We start from the raw sequence: 16,152 nt of genomic DNA, 5'->3' as shown, positions 1-16,152 counted from the left end.
GCTTCTCCTTGGGAGAGGGTCTCTGACCAGGTGAGGAACACCAGGTGACCACATGATGCCGACCTGCCCAACTCGCCAGGATGTCACCCACTGCCAAGTTCCTGCATGAGGACTCAGGAGCAAGGTCCCTGCTCATAGCCAGGCGAAGGAGACAGACACACAGACTGACACCTGTGTGTGGAATGCTGGACAAACAAGGGCTCCAGGGAGGTTGGGTTCTCCCCATCTTGGTTAGGTCCTCCCTGTCCTCGACTGGAGAAGGTGTGGGCAGGAGGAAGCCAAGTCACTCCTCTTTGTAAATACTGACTCGCCTGGTCTGGAATCACATACAGGAGACAGGTGACCCACAAGCAACTTGGAGAGCTCCTAACGCTGGACGCTCGGGAGTTTTCTTGGTACCAGTCACGAATGAGAGACATCATAGAAAAGGTTATTTTTTTATTATTTCAAGGAGGTAATACATAGCTCAATATGCCAAAGCACTAGGGAATTAGAGGCAGCAGATGGCCAGAGTTTTTGAGATGAGTCTTACACTGCATCTCTGGGTCCCCATCTGCCCACAGCCCACGGCTGCTTACAGGAAGGCCAGACCAGCGACATAGAGCTTGCTGTGACCATCGGAGTGGATAGGTGAGCCAACAGCACCCCTACTAACCGAGAAAGAGTTGTTCTGTGTGGGCAGCAGGGGCCCTGCCAGGCTGAACACTCTGGGCAGCGCTCAGCCCTGCCCTGGCAGCATCCAGCTTATCTAGCACTAGGTTTTCTTTCTCTGAGCCTGGAGTAGGCAGGATGTGAATAAATCCTGAGTCAGAAATGAAGGTGAAAGACTTAGTAGTGTTAATACTCAGGGTGAGAGAAGACAACACTGTCTTTCAGAAGGGTGAGCAGGGAGTCGGGGCAAGAAAGACGGAAACATAGCCTGGCCAAGGGCTGAAGGTACTGCTTCGCAGTCTTCAGAGGGGCTGTTCAGAGCACGTGATGGGGTGGCTCTGGGGCTGCTTCCTCTGGCTCAGAGTTGAACAAGAAGTTCGTTTTCCACTCATAATTGGTTCCCAGGTCTAAGCTACCACAACTGGGGCCGAGGCAAATCCTGCCCATGCAGCAGCTGGCCTTAGAGATGTGTGGTCAGTGCCCAGTCTGGAGAGGGAGGGACTCACACCTCCTGATCCCTTCTCCCCCAACCCTAGCTCCTTCCCCTTGCAAGTAACCAAGCTGGGAGGCGAGGACCTTGGGCACCTCTGAGTGAAGCCCCACCACGTTATCTTCCTGGAAAATTCATTTTGGTGAGACTCAAAGCCCCTGCCTAGGCATGGAGCAGACTTCTTTGCACCCATAGGAGGCCATCTTCCTGGTGACGCAGTGGTAGCACACGTGAGAATCGCAGCAACAGCTCTGAATGCTGTAATACTCGGACATCATTCATTTCAATGGACGGTCGCGCTGGCCAGCTGGCGGTGCGGGGCTGCTATTCCAGCATGCACTGCTCCCCAGCCAACCCTGGCCAGGCCAGAGCCGGGTCCAGATGCTACACAGCTGGTAGGTTTTGGTAGGACGGGAGTGGAAAGAATTTTTAAAAAACCACACCATTGTGTTCTCTGAACCAAGAGCCATCAGTTTTGTTCTGTTTAACAAAAATGGACAAAGAACCAAGCTTCACAGCGGCCAAGGCTTGTGCAGCACAAAATGCAGTATGTATCGACATGTATAAACCTTGGTCTGACTGGGGAGATGGGTGAACGCAGAGCTGCAGGCCCCGTGTCCCCTAGTCAGTGGCAGGCTCTGCTGATGCCTCATCCTCATGCTCCTCAAAGCCTGGAACTGGCTTCTGCAGAAAGTGCATGGTAGCCTGGATCACTTTGTCTGGTCCAATATTGTACACAGGGTGAGTGGGCTGCTGCAAAGAGAAGAACAGATGCCAATCAATCACCCCATGGCCCTTGGACATGTGCACAGGCTTTGCCCATTAAATGCGCTTGTAAGAATATAACAAAAATCAGAGCTGCACATGGAGATTTATCTTACAAGGCCCTAAGGTTCAACAACAGGGTACTGGTAAAAACGTGTTCTACCACGTGGGACACAAAGGGATTATGGAGCCGTTAAAAAATACGCTTTCAAATATTTGATGATATTGGCAAATACTTACATTAAATGAGGGTAACATTATGTGTGCTATCCCAAACTTACTTTTTAAAGTGTTTGTAGATGTGATGTATATGGAATATTCCAAAATAGGAGCAGTGACATGACTATTTAAAAATTTCTAATTTATACTTTTTTATATATCTCAATTATTAAAACAATGACCATGCATTTATATTTATAATCAAGAAAAAGGTACACAACCCTAACATTGAAGTAAATGTGTCAGGCCATATATAAATTATTTTATCCCACTGCACCACAGAGACTCTGGTTTGAGACAGGGTACAGTCCTGGGCCAGGATTCAGGATTCTTCCACTCTGGGACAATGAAGAAGGGTACATAATTGCAAGAGATTTTAAAACTTCAAAGAAAATACCATGCCCAGTTTCATGCCAAAATATAAAAATTTTGATAAACTGAGCAGCTTTATAGGACAATATGGATTTTCAAAATTGCTCAAGAAGAAATCCTTTAAAGCCTATATGAATAAGTTAAATAACAATTGTTTATTCTGCTACAACCATTTCCTCCACCCCACCAAATACTAGGTCTACCTGTTTTCTCAAGCCAGTGTTAGCTTATAATCTCTAACTTACATAAAACTTTCCAAAGAAAAAGAAGGGTAGGAAGATACCTATCTAATTTTATGAGGCTATATTATCCTGAAACACAAACTGGAAAAGAACAGTACCATAAAACAAAAATTGAGATCAATCTTTCTCATGAACACACATGCAAAAAAAAATCCTAAATAAAAACATGAGCCAAAAACACCACCAGGGCAAATCAGCAGTGTGATAAACCAGCACACACACATACTCTCTATTATAACCAAGTAGGGTTTATCTTTCTAATGTAAAGTTAACATCACAATGTGTATTAACAAAACATAATACAGATTAAAGGAGGAAAACCCAGATGTGGGAAAAGCATTCAATAAAATTTAACACTAGATTATGATTCAAACAAAAAACAACTCAGCAGACCAGGAAAGGGGGCGGAAATATCCTTAACTTGACATGAAATATTTATCAAAACCTCACAGTCAGCATCTTCCTGAATGGTGGAATTATAGAAGCCTTTCCATTACAATCTGAACACTTTTTATTACCACTTCTGGTCAACACTCCACAGAGCGTTTAGCCAACATAGCAAGATAAATAAAATTATCTTACATGGCAAGATAAATAAAATTCTTAAGCATCAGGAAGGAAATGGCAAAACTGTCCTTATTTGAAGATGATATTACGGTCTAAATAAAAAAATCTAAGAGATTCTGTAGACAAACTATTAACAACTATTAGAATTCAGTGGGAATTCCCTGGTGGTCCAGTGGTTAGGACTCCAGGCTTCCACTGCAGGGGGCTGGATTTGACCCCTGGTCAGGTAACTAAGATCCCATAAGTTGATTGGAACAATAAAAAAAAAAAAGAATTCAGCAAGGCTGCTGGGTGCAAAGTTAAACAACAATTATCAATAGCATTTCTATACATTAATAACAGCCAATTATAAAATAAAGTGGAAAAAATACTCCAGTCACAATAGACACAAAAACTATAAATTTCTTAAGACATAAATCTAACGAGATATGCTAGTCCTTTGTGGGAAATGATAAAAGACCATTAAAATATAGGTAAAAAACCTGAAAAATATTAAGGGAAGCCTTAATATTAAAGTCAGTTGTCTCCCATTAATATTACATTCAATGCAATTCAATGTAATACAAATTCCACTAGCTTTTGTGGAACTTAATAAGCTGATCCTAAAATGCACAGGAAATCCTAAAATGCAAAAGGCAAAGGATAATGAAAACAAAAAAAAGAATGAGGTGGGTGGGTGAGACTTGCTTACATGCATTTAAGATTTGATAAGACAGTGAAGATAATAAAACAGACCCATGGAACAGAGTGTCCAGAAAGAGAATCAACTCATAAACAGAAACTTGAGTATGTAACAAACATGTGATACACATCAGTAGGAAAGGTTGTAAACTTCAGTAAATGGTGCTGGTCAACTGGTATCCAAAACAAGAAAAAGATAAAATTATATCCAACCCTCACTACAGATGGAGATCAATTCCAAGAGAATTTAAAAAATTAGATGGGAAAAGCAAAATTTACATTGTTTAGAAGAAAATATATTTATGACCTCAGGTAGGAAAAGATTTCTTAAGTAACCCCACCCTCCCCAAACCTTTGAAAACCAAAAAGGCAAATAAAATTATTTACTTCAGAGTTAAAATCTTCTATTCAAGAAAAAACACTAATAAGGTGAAAAGTCACAAACTGGAAGAGATTCGCCACACACATACACATTCCATTGACGAAGAACTCGCGTCAAGAACACACAAAGAACTGCAACATGCATAAGAAAAGAGCAAACGAAATTACAAATCAGAAAATGAGCAAAGGAAAAAAGTGGCTGGCGATTTACAGAAGACATAACACAAATGGCCCAAAAAATGTTTGAAAAGATGCTTAGCCTCACCAGTAACCAGGGCAATGCAAAAGAAAACTGAGATGCTGCTAGTCAAGTTAGCAGAAAGGAAATATCTAACTACAGCACAACTCAGCTTGGTGCTGTGTGAGTGAAAAACAACCCAGTCGCACAGGGGTACAGTTCAGGGCCATCTAGTGAAGATGAAGGCGGGTGTCCCAGAGAAACTTAACAAGAATGTTCACTGCAACACCTCATGGCACAGCACAAGTGAAACCGTCTCGATGCCGACCAACTGGAGACTAGAAAACTCAACTGGAGTACACCTAGACAAGGGGATCCCATACAGTAGTCAAGATTAATAAATTAAAACAACATACATGAAGTCAGCTAAACCTCAGGGTAACGGTCAGTGAGAAAAGTGATGTGGTTGATAGCCGTTATAAAGCAACGGAAAGCATACAAACAACTCTATGATTTGTGGATACATACCTCTGCAGTGACAGCACAAAAACATCTGCAGGCATGATCAGTGATGAACTGAGGATGGGGTTACAATGAGGAAGGAGGGAGGGGAAGGAACAGAAGAGGGCTGCGTAGCAGGCAAACACATGAGAAAGCTGAAGGGTTGTTACTTGGGTTTTCTCAATTGATTAGTGAGGCTGAGCATTTTTTCATCCACCTACTGGCCATCAGCGTTTCTTCTGCTGGAATATTTCATGACAGTCTGCATGGGCACATCATCTGACAGCCATGGACAGTCTTAGTGGGAGTCATGTCTCAGGCTCCTGACTAGGTTCAGAAGCATCGCCTGTGGCCAGGCTGGCCTGAGGCTGGATGCCGCTGTGAACAGCCTGCCCACAGGGGGCTGATGGTTTTTGAGGGAAGCAGACAAAAGCCAGTTAAACACACATGACAAATTGTGCTGGTGCTACGAAGGGCACAAATCATACTCTGGCCGAGTGTTTCCGGGCATCTCATTTATAGACGGTGGTCTGAGAGGGTTTCTCTGGATGCAGGGCTGCACGTTGAGAGCTCCAAGAGAAGACATCAGCCACACAGGGAGGGGCTGCTGCTGCAGATGCAGAAACCACTGCTCCCAAGCCAGCTTCCTCGGAGACGGGGACTAATGACAAGTGCTCTGGGTCCTAGACTCCGGGACACAGGCATACACCCTCCGTCGCAGGCTGGATTCCTGCTTAGAACCTCGAGTTAGCCCGGTCAGGTGCTCACAAATGGGGAATGGGCTGCAGACGGAGGGGGTGTGGGGACGGCGAGCTCACCAGCCTGTCCATGGGGGACACTTGTGTTGTCGGTTCTGTAGGCCCCACAGGGCTGCTCTGCCCTCCTGCCAGCCCCGTCCTGGGGGCCCTGTGGAGAAGCGGTGGTAAGCTCCCCCCCGCATCCCGCCTTACCAGGGCGTTTTCAGGTACACCCAAGACCACATCGTGCAACATGGCTCCGCTGCCGAAGTGCTGGGCTATGGACAGGCCACTCAGGCAGTAGCAGGTGTGGTAGAAGTCCCGGGACCTGCAAGGATGCGGCAGCTCTGAGTAGGTATCCTCTGCTCCCCACCCACCTTGGCACAGCCTCCGAAGACAAGGCCATAGATGAGGCCCAGGAAGCACTCAGGTGACCAAACCCACCCTCCACACGCCTAGAAGCCTGGCTTCCCCCATCAGCGTTTTTCAGAGCTCCACCCTGCCTGACCGCAGGAACTGTCTGTCCTCTTGACTTCCTTCTAGGAAGGGCTCTCCAGGGTAGTGTTGCTAAATCCAAAGAGTACATTAAAAAAAAAAAAAAAGCCATAAAAAATCCCACACCAAAATTTCTAGAAATGGGTCAAATTCTTTCTTCAAATGGGTCAAAATTTACAAATGGGTAAATTGCTGGGGCCAGCCTTCAGCTGAGCCTTCCCCTGGATGCATGCAGGAGGAGGCAGGATGTGTGTGTGTGTGCAGGGGGCAGGGAGGGGGTCGGGTTGGGGGATGAGGAAAGAGAGCAGCAAAGGGAACAGGACTTGATTGGCTTCCCTTTTTCTTTCAGTATGGCACCTAAAGGTGTTCAATCTACTCTATGAAAGCTGTGATTATAATCTCTGTTTATGACATTCTTGAGAGCCCCTCAGACAGCAAGGAGATTAGTCAATCCTAAAGGAAATCAACCCTGACTATTCATTGGAAGGACTGATGTTGAAGCTGAAGCTCCAGTACTTTGGCCATCTGATATGAAGAGCCAACTTACTGGAAAAGACCCTGATGCTGAGAAAGATTGAGGGCAGGAGGAGAAGGGGATGACAGAGGATGAGATGGCTGGACGGCATTACTGACTCTATGGACATAAATCTGAGCAAACTCCAGGAGGTGGTGAAGGACAGGGAAACCTGGCGTGTTGCAGTTCATGGGGTCGCAGAGAGTCAGACTCGACTTAGTGACTAAACAACAACAGCATGACACCCAGGAGTTTTAAAACCCTGTATCCTGTTCTATTTAGGTCAAGTTGGTTAAATAAAAAAGGAAAGAAATGTTACCCATGCAGCAATCTGTTTACCTAACTGGTAAGGGGGTGCAGGTAAGCCAGGAAAAGGAGGGAGCTGGAAGCGCAGGATGGACGCATGGTGGACAGGGCTGCTCCATGCCCGGCTGCTCCCATGCCACGTGGGCACTAAGCAGCTGCACGGACAGGGCTGCCCTGTCCGGGTCTGAGCAGGCCTGCGTGCTCAGCCCCCTCGCCCCGCCCTCCCCAGAGACAAGGCACTCACTTGCCAGGTTTGTCCAGAAGCCCCCCGGTGGGGCACTGGCAGCACATCAGGATGTACTCCTGCAGGGCCTGCTGGTGAAACATCCAGCGACTCATGCTGAGGGCAGGGTCACCTGCAGAGGACAAAGGGTCAGTGTGCGCCTGGGCCTGGGAGACGTCCGTGGAGGATCAATGCCTACTTTGTATTTCATGATCCAATAGGAACAGTCAAGGTTTCCCCCCATTCTGCTTGGACTAATCTTGAAAATCACATTCTTGGGACACGTCCCTTCTCCGGAACCTTAAAATGGGTCAGAGAGCAGCAGGTCAGAGCAGCACTTGGCTTTACTTCTCCTTACCTTGGATGGCAGTTCTAAACCACATCCCTTGCAGGCACAGACGAGCTTTTTAGCTCAGCTTTCCACACTGACCTCTGCTGCTGCGCCTGACTGGGTTCATAATGCCTCCCCTTGGGCTTCTTAAGACTTTTTCTGTAGCACGTCTCTCTTGTCAACCAGACTCTTGATTAGCCGAGAGAACTCCAACAGGGGTAATACTGGCTGTTGCTTTAATCCATCTCTAAAGGGAATTCTCCAGCTAGTCTCTTGGCTCAAAAAGTTTCTCTAAGAAGAATTCTAATAACTGCCCTCCTGCATCATATGGTAGTCTAAGCAGAAATTGGGATTCTGGTGATGATACTAAAGTACTGGCCAGCAACCGAGCTTCTTCACTCTGAAGTTCAACCAGCAGTCAGAGAATCTGTGGACACGGTTATCAGGGGAGGAGGAGGGACAAATTACCACCCAGCAGGTGTGCATGGAAACATTTATATGAGAATTGTTTTTAAAAATACACATATAGGCTGTGCATTAAGTCTTCAGTCAACTTTATACTTTGATACACCAGGTCTACAAAGGTAGTGAACACCCTGTAAATGGCAACTGAAAGCTAATTTTTCTTTCTGTCTTTTTTTGTTTTATGCATTTTTCTATACAGGTATGATATTTCTGTATCTTATGTCTTTCATTTAACTCTAGAGGCATACACTTTTCTGTTCTGCTACATAATCTTCATAACCATCATTCTGAAAAGCCACAGAGTATTTCGTAAGTGGACACATGTAATGGCATCAACATAGGCACTGGACCCAAACTCTGACATATATGCATAGAGAATCTTCTATGGTAAAAATTCATCAAAGTTTATAGCAAATGTGGTACATAAAAAGAACTTTCCAAATGAGTTAATTTTGGAATATTCATCTACATAGACGACTACAGAAAATAATCATGTTCAGATTTCTTAAATGAGAGATGGGAGGAGAGATGGGGGCAGTCAGAAAGTGACTGCTATCTCCCAGGTTGAGCCCTGGATGATGTGCATGGTCGGCTGATGTTTGGGGGCCACGTACAAAAAACACTCATCTTCAACACTCAAGTCCCGCCCGGCCCCTGAGAAGCTCACACTGGAAGAGGCACACGGGAACTGAGCCTAGGGAAGAGAAGCACAGTCAGGGCCCCCTTCTTGTGCCCAGCCCAGGACACATGCTTCCTGAAGTGCTCACAGTACTGTAATTACTTTCCTCTTTGTTCTTTCTCCATTTGTGAGCACAGCACTGTAGGAGATACACACAGATATGATGGGACTTCTCTCTAGCGTACTTGTTGCCAAGGCTGTTTCCAGTTCCTTGCAATCATAAAAAATGCCGCAGTAAACACCTCTGTGAATCTTCTCTATGTTTAGGATTATTTTCTTGAAATAGAGTCAAAGCAGTGGAATGATTCAGTTAAAAAAGAATAAACATTTTTAAGGCTTTTCATAGATACTGATAAACTGCTTTAAGACTTTCTATAGCTGCCAGTAAAATTTAAGATTTTTCCTGTACCACCTCCAGCACTGGTTACTTTTAAAAAGTTCTCGGTGATGCATGTGTAACTGAATCACTTTGCCATATACCTGAAACTAACACAGTGAATCAACTATGCTTCAATATAAAATAAAAATAAGATAAAACATCATATATGGAAACAAGTTTTCAGCACTTAAAATGTTAAAAAGAAAGGGTACCTAATTATTTATCTCACTTTTAATTACTAATTAGGGTGAAGTTTTTTCATAACTTGCTTACTAGTTGTATTTCCTTTTGAAAGTATCCTTTGTCTTCTGAGATACAAGAGTCAGTTTTATTAACCTAACTTCTTACTGTATTTACCCTGTATCTGTATCATATGATATACTTATTTCTCCCTTTTTGCTCTACTTTTCGGCTAAATGGGTTTTTAAAATTACATAAATATAGTTTATCATATGCCATGATGACACTGTTGATTTTTCCTTTGTGATTTCTTCTTTTAAGAAGCACATTCAATGGTTGCAGGGATTGCGGTGGCAGGGGCCGGGGGGGGCATGAAAATTCTAAAACTGATCGCAGGGGTGGTTGCACAACTCTGAAAACACTAAAAACACTAAATTGTACACTTCAAATCATTAGATTGTTCAGCATGTAAATTATATCTCAAGAAAGTTGTTATTTTAAAAAGCGTATTTATCAAACTTTAGGATTAACTGTATGAAACATCAGTATAAAATATACCTTTATTTCATATCCTATAATAAATAAAAGACTGTTACCTTAAGGTAAATGATAACCTATCGCTAAAATTGGAATCTGAGAAGAAAATGCTACGTTTATTATTAAATAGATTATAGTGTTGCGGTTACCTCCTACATTCCTCAAAGTTCATAAACTCAACAAGAACTTCCTGAGATCCTGAATTCGCACATCAACACACATAATCACAGAGGGATTAAAAGGTGATATGATTACAGAGTAATAACTGTGCCTTTTAAATCCTTTATCCCTCTCCCTTAAAATACAGATCCCCATTATAATGTCATTTGGCATTTCAAAGGTTCCTTTTATCTGAGAAATCAGAAGTTTTTCCAACAGTAACTGATAGGTACAGCCACATGGAGCTCAGTCTTGCAGGTGGACAGCTATGGAGTACGTCCCAAGCCAGCAACTAGTAACTATCAATCCAAACAGAAACTCACAGGCCTGCTGCGGTCTTACTGCTCCACAAAAAAAAAGTGACTTAGCACTGGACGTTTTAAATATGTTAATAATAATTCATTCTTCTACTCAAATACTGTCTTCTATGCCTAAGGCAGCCACCTCATGGACTACTGACGGCCTGACGACCACTCGCCAAGTCAGGGATGGCCTGGGTTCACGTGCCACGTCATCGTTTTAATTATCAGTGTCAGCATCATCACCTTCAAAAAACATATTTGTTCACTTACTAAAATAAAAGTAATATACATGGTAAAAGAACTGTGGTATTGGAGAAGACTCTTGAGAGTCCCTTGGACAGCAAGGAGATCCAACTAGTCCATCCTAAAGGAGATCAGTCCTGAATATTCATTGGAAGGACTGATGTTGAAGCTGAAACTCCAATACTTTGGCCACCTGATGTGAAAAACTGACTCATTTGTAAAGACCCTGATGCTGGGAAAGATTGAAGGCGGGAGGAGAAGGGGACGACAGAGGATAAGATGGTTGGATGGCATCACCGAGTCAATGGACATGAGCTTGAGTAAACTCCGGGAGTTGGTGATGGACAGGGAGGCCTGGCGTGCTGCAGTCCATGGGGTCGCAAAGAGTCGGACACGACTGAGCGACTGAATTGAACTGAACAGTGGGATATAAAACTTTAAAAGTATGTTTCCTGGAACTTCCCTGGTGAATTGCATACATACTGCTTTGAAACCTAACTTTGACTACAGTATATTGTGAGTATCTTTCTACATCGCATCTCCTTCTGACTCTCAACATCAGTACTTTGTCCACCACTCCAAACTTCCTCCCAGATCCCTGCCTGGTCCAAGCCCACTATTTGCTGAGAACTGAGCTGCAGGCCTAATATGGGCCTCCTCCCAGGGAGTGAAAAAAGCTGGAAGTACCAAAATTCACAGACAACTGACTTTCTTCCACAGGCAAATGTGGGAATATGACCAGGCCTCCAAAACTTGTGCTATAAAAAGCAAAATGGAAAGCAGGGACCCCGTGAAGACTTGGGCAGGTAGGGCTCCTCTTACCCTCTCACCAGATTCTCCCGGCAGCTACAGAATGACTGCATCTTATCCCCTCCAGGGACAGGCTTGTGAAAGGCGGAGGGTGTTACCAGAGGTTTGACCTCACCAGTTCCAAAAACAGAGATCACTAAAACCCTAAGTTATTTCTCGTTTTGAAACATTGGACTCTCAGGGAATTTCTGATTTCCTACTCTAGTGTCCAAAGCAGAGACCATGCAGGCTCCAGAGTCAGCGGGAGGCCTCAGCTCAGCACCTTGAAACCGGGGCTCTAGGCAGAGGAATCTTAGGATAGGCTGTGACAGGGAAGGTGGGGTGACGGGGACACAGGAGAGAGCCTCTGTTTACTTCAAATAAGGAACTAATGCAAGGGACTCAGGAAAAAACAGCCAAACAAGAGAAAGTTGTGTGTCCGGCAAGCGGGTGGGCGGGAGGATGGGGGGAAGTAGAAAAGAATTGTATCTCTACATTTGAGCAAAGAATAACCCAACTACTAAGCTTTCTTCTGGGCCAAGGGCTCATACTCCGAGACTTGTCAGCACGCAGCAGGGCCGCCATGACCTCCCCTCTCCCACCGGTTTCCTTCCTGTCCTCACGTGAAGTAAATGAGAAAGATGATTCAGGAGGCGGCCTGAGATTTTGAGAGGTAACAAGGCAAGGCTCCCAGAAATTTGCTCTCTATTTCCCTGCTTGGATTTGCATTCCCATCTGAGGTCCCACCGAGATGATGAACCCAGGTCTCTCTACTCCAGTAGTGGGGGGTTGGGGGTGGGGAGGCAGTACTAACCTGTGTCCAGGATTCTTCAGTGAATTTAAACTATGACACTTGTAATGGCGGCCACCACGCAGCCAGCCTGGCATGGAGGCTCTTTGCTCCAGGGGTTGTTTCTGCCTTTTTGGCACTGTTGTGACCATGGGCACAGTGTGGGTTTTCAGTCTGGCATGACTCACACAAAGCTCTGCACTGGAACCTGTGGCTTCACACTCAGCTGAGGAGGCAGTCACCACGCGGCCAGGCGCCCACCTCCCCAACCTGCCACAGCGGGTGTGAAGCAGCAGTGGCCTCTGAACCCAAGGATGAAATCCTAGCTGGCACATGTGTGCCTAGGGCGGGAGGGTCCACACTGGGTACTCAAAATCCAGGATGGACAGAGCCTGTTTCAACCCCTCTAACCAAGCGCCCTGGCCTCCGACTCGGTCAGCAGCCGAGGGGAGCCGCCAGCCCCGCCAGCACCCCGGGCTCACCTTGGGCGTGCAGCGCGCGGTGAAGCAGGGGCAGGAGACCCGCCTGCCAGAAGGAGTAGCAGCCGTCTACCAGCTTGTTGCAGCGGCCCTGAAATCCACCTTCAAACCTCATCTGCCGGCTTGTCACCCATTGCTGAGCGTGAGACAGAGAAGAGAGAGGCGCCAGAGGTTAAAAGAGACATGTGATCCAGCCAGCTCTCCAGAGGCAGGTCTGGGAGGGAGCGCTGCCAGGTTTTGGCTTCTCAACTCCCGTTCCCTTGCTTTGACCTCAGACTTCCTCGCCCTCAACATCACAGAGGGCTCTACACTGCCACAGCTAGTTAACCCTCTGGAGGCAACCAACATGAATTCCTGCTTGGGGCCTAACAGACAACTATCCGCCTGTCCTGGGTTCCAAGAGGGTTCTGGTGCTGAAAGAACAAAGGGGCCAACCTGGCCTGGAAGGAGACCTGCAATAATGCCTCTTAATAAACAAGGTGTAACTGGGAAGTTTCAGGCCAGACCACCGGTGGCTCGTTTCTATTCACTTTACTTTCTCAGGGAAGTTTATTAAAAGCAAATAAATGGAATTTTGTGCCACAAATCGTCAGATGATTTCACACCATTTTTCGCAAGGAAATTCACCCCAGGTTTCTTAGCACAGCCCTCGGCCCTTGCAGAACCAGGGGCAGAAGCCACTAGCCCTGGTGAATGAGGATGGCTCTGTGGGCTCTAGCCACTCTGCTGCTCCAGGGCAAACTGGCTGGCTGACAAAAGCCTTTACCGTGAACCTGTAAAATGGCTCTTGGTGTCACTCAGTGGTCACACGTGATACATTCCTCCCTTATCTCCAAGTTTTCTAAACACACTCTACTTCGAACATCAAGATAGTCAAGGGCTTGGCCTCGAGGAATGAGCAGACCAACTGGCTGAGCAGATAATACTTCCATGTCCCTCCCAGCCCCTCAAGACAGTTCCAGCCACCAGCCAGGATCTCAAGGAGCTTCTTCACCAAAGGTACAGAAGAGGGCGTTTACCTGGACCTACATTTTACTACACTGAGTTCCTGAAACGAGTCACTGAGGACCCCCTTTGGAAGAACCAGTCCAGCCCTCCTTTAATGAACAATTGTAGAGTTTAGATTATATCCCTGTTCAAGGCAACACCACCCTAAAACTCTTAGAACGACACAAAACACACTGCACTGCAGGTATACACACTAATATATCCCCAGTCTTCCATGAGCCAGTGCTCTAGGACTGATGCCATCTAATGAAAGCAGGCGAAGCACTGCTCAAGCTAACAGGCACTACAGTAGGGAGTCCAGTCTTCATTTTCGCTTACCCCACAGATTACGTGTTTATAAGCCAGACTAAATAATTTTTTTCAGTGCCTAAGCCCATGGATTTATTCTGTTTCCCGTGGCTATATGAATTCATAAAATCCTTCAGATACGGGTCCTAGTTCTCCCAGAGCAAACAGAAGGGAGGGAGTAGCTTGGGTAAGAAGGATGCACCTACTACATTCCAGGCTGTTTCATGTATATTATCTTCTCTGACCTTCAAAGAACTATTACCTCTACTTTATGGAGAAAAAGAGTTGAAGTTAAAACAGATTAGACAATTTTCCCAAGGTCACATGGCTATGAAGTGGCAGAGAAAGGGTTCAAATCCAGAACACGGTTACTGGAACTGAGACATCTGCTTATTTCTTATTTCTGCCTGGGAGGTGGGGCTTTCATGTTTCACACTTTGTTAGTGATCAGGGTTTTAAATGTCTGATAAACTCTAAGTCTATGCATAAAGTTGGCCATTTGGGCATAAACCCTTCAGGCTTTGAGAACCTTCAAGAAGAGTACGCTACAGGAGGCTTCCTAAAGGCCAAGACAAAATGCCACTGGTCGTATCTGTACAGGGAAAAATATAAACTCTCTTGGGACCCCATGATGGGTCTCACAACAGTTCCTACAATGGCAACCTGACATCTGAACTTAGGGAGAGGAGATGAATGTCAGTTGCAGCTGATTTGCTTTGAGGTCATGATCAGGGAGTAAAAGCTTCACCAAAGACAGTTTCTTGGTGGCTGTGTGTGTGTGTATACCAGGCCTCCAATGATAATTTAGCTACAATTTAACAAGTCCCTGAAGCTGACTGCACTCTGGATAATGAGTTCACTCTGAATAATGGGCAGGAGCTTGGAGTTGAGACATAAGTGCCTGGGCCACCCGCTCCGTGTATTCCCAGCGGTGACCAGCTTGTGTAAAGGTAGCTACGAAACACTCACATAGTGCGGAGGGTAATAAGAGCTCTTCTCATAACTTCTTCTCCCAGGAGAATCTTTCTAAGACATGTGAAAACCTCTAGTTTTAAAAGACTGAAGCTATACTCTCCTAGAAGTAGGAGGCAGGTACTGTGGCCCTCCCCAGATGTCTGAGGGACTCAAGAAGGCGCTGGGGTTGCCCTAACACACGATGTAGAAGGTTCAGAGCAGGAAGAAGGAAAGGCAGGAGGAAGGGAGCCGAGACCGAGAGCAGATGTTCACCCCCTGCACTCTCTCCTAACAGTGCTGGGCGATCCAACAACTGCATCTGAAGCTTTGTTACACGACTGTCAGCCCAGAGCTCAAGGTAGGAACTGCTAGCTCTTCACACAGACAAACGTCCCTGAAACCAGCACGTCTGAGCGGTCACATCCCAGGGCCCTGGGGCCTGAGAGGAAGACAGATTACCAAGTACTTACTAGTAAGCTCTTCAAGTTCAAGGAGCGCTCCTTCTTGAGGATGACCAGCGCAGCCAGGCCACAGAACGTGTAGCCGCCATGGGCTTCCATTCCTGGTACCCCGCCAATCCCACCTTCCCAATTCTGACACCTGGGGGGAGGTCGAGAAAACCCGACTGAGTGTCAACCAGTGAGCACCCTGGATGGCAAAGAGTGAAGTGGCTCAGCTTAGGGCGTACACTGCTGCAACTATATTCAGTATCTTGTGATAAACTATAATGGAAAAGAATATAAAAAAGAATATATATATATAAACCAGAATATTTATATTTATATATATATATAATGGAATTAATTTGCTGTACACCTGAAACACAACTTATAAATCAACTCTTCTAATTCTATTTTAAAAATTGAAACTATGAATGGAAACATGCCAGCTAATTAACTTTTAGAAATGTCTTTTCCTCCGCCTGCAATGTGGGAAACCTGGGTTTGATCCCTGGGTTGGGAAGATCCCCTGGAGAAGGGAACGGCTACCCACTTCAGTATTCCGGCCTGGAGAATTCCATGGACTATATAATCCATGGGGTTGCAAAGAGTTGGACACAACTGAGTGACTTTCACGCTTTCCTCAAAAAAATAAAGGAAACATAGTCTACTAATGAACAAACATAGAACTTCAAATCATTACTTTTTGGAAAGAGTTATAAAATCATGTTTGCTGTGATAACCATCAGGTTAAAATAAAATTGAAAAATAATTGCTAATGATGGTTATCTTTTAATACAAATCTAC

General features: G+C 45.3%; 1 protein-coding gene across 1 annotated transcript in view; it reads right to left on the bottom strand.

The window, feature by feature from the left end:
- Positions 1-421: 421 nt before the first annotated feature.
- FNTB (farnesyltransferase, CAAX box, beta) overlaps positions 422-16,152 on the bottom strand; it is an 80,470-nt gene continuing 64,739 nt past the window's right edge. Inside the window, exons 8-12 of the mRNA NM_175805.3 lie at positions 15,376-15,505; positions 12,659-12,791; positions 7,344-7,455; positions 5,998-6,112; positions 422-1,894 (exon numbers count right to left, since the gene is read on the bottom strand). Coding sequence (NP_786999.1) covers positions 1,763-1,894; positions 5,998-6,112; positions 7,344-7,455; positions 12,659-12,791; positions 15,376-15,505 — 622 coding nt within the window. The 3' untranslated portion in view covers positions 422-1,762. The remainder of the gene's footprint in view (positions 1,895-5,997; positions 6,113-7,343; positions 7,456-12,658; positions 12,792-15,375; positions 15,506-16,152) is intronic.

Source organism: Bos taurus, chromosome 10, assembly GCF_002263795.3.
Source record: "Bos taurus isolate L1 Dominette 01449 registration number 42190680 breed Hereford chromosome 10, ARS-UCD2.0, whole genome shotgun sequence".
NCBI lineage: Eukaryota > Metazoa > Chordata > Mammalia > Artiodactyla > Bovidae > Bos > Bos taurus.
This window is presented reverse-complemented; position numbering and strand designations above follow the sequence as displayed.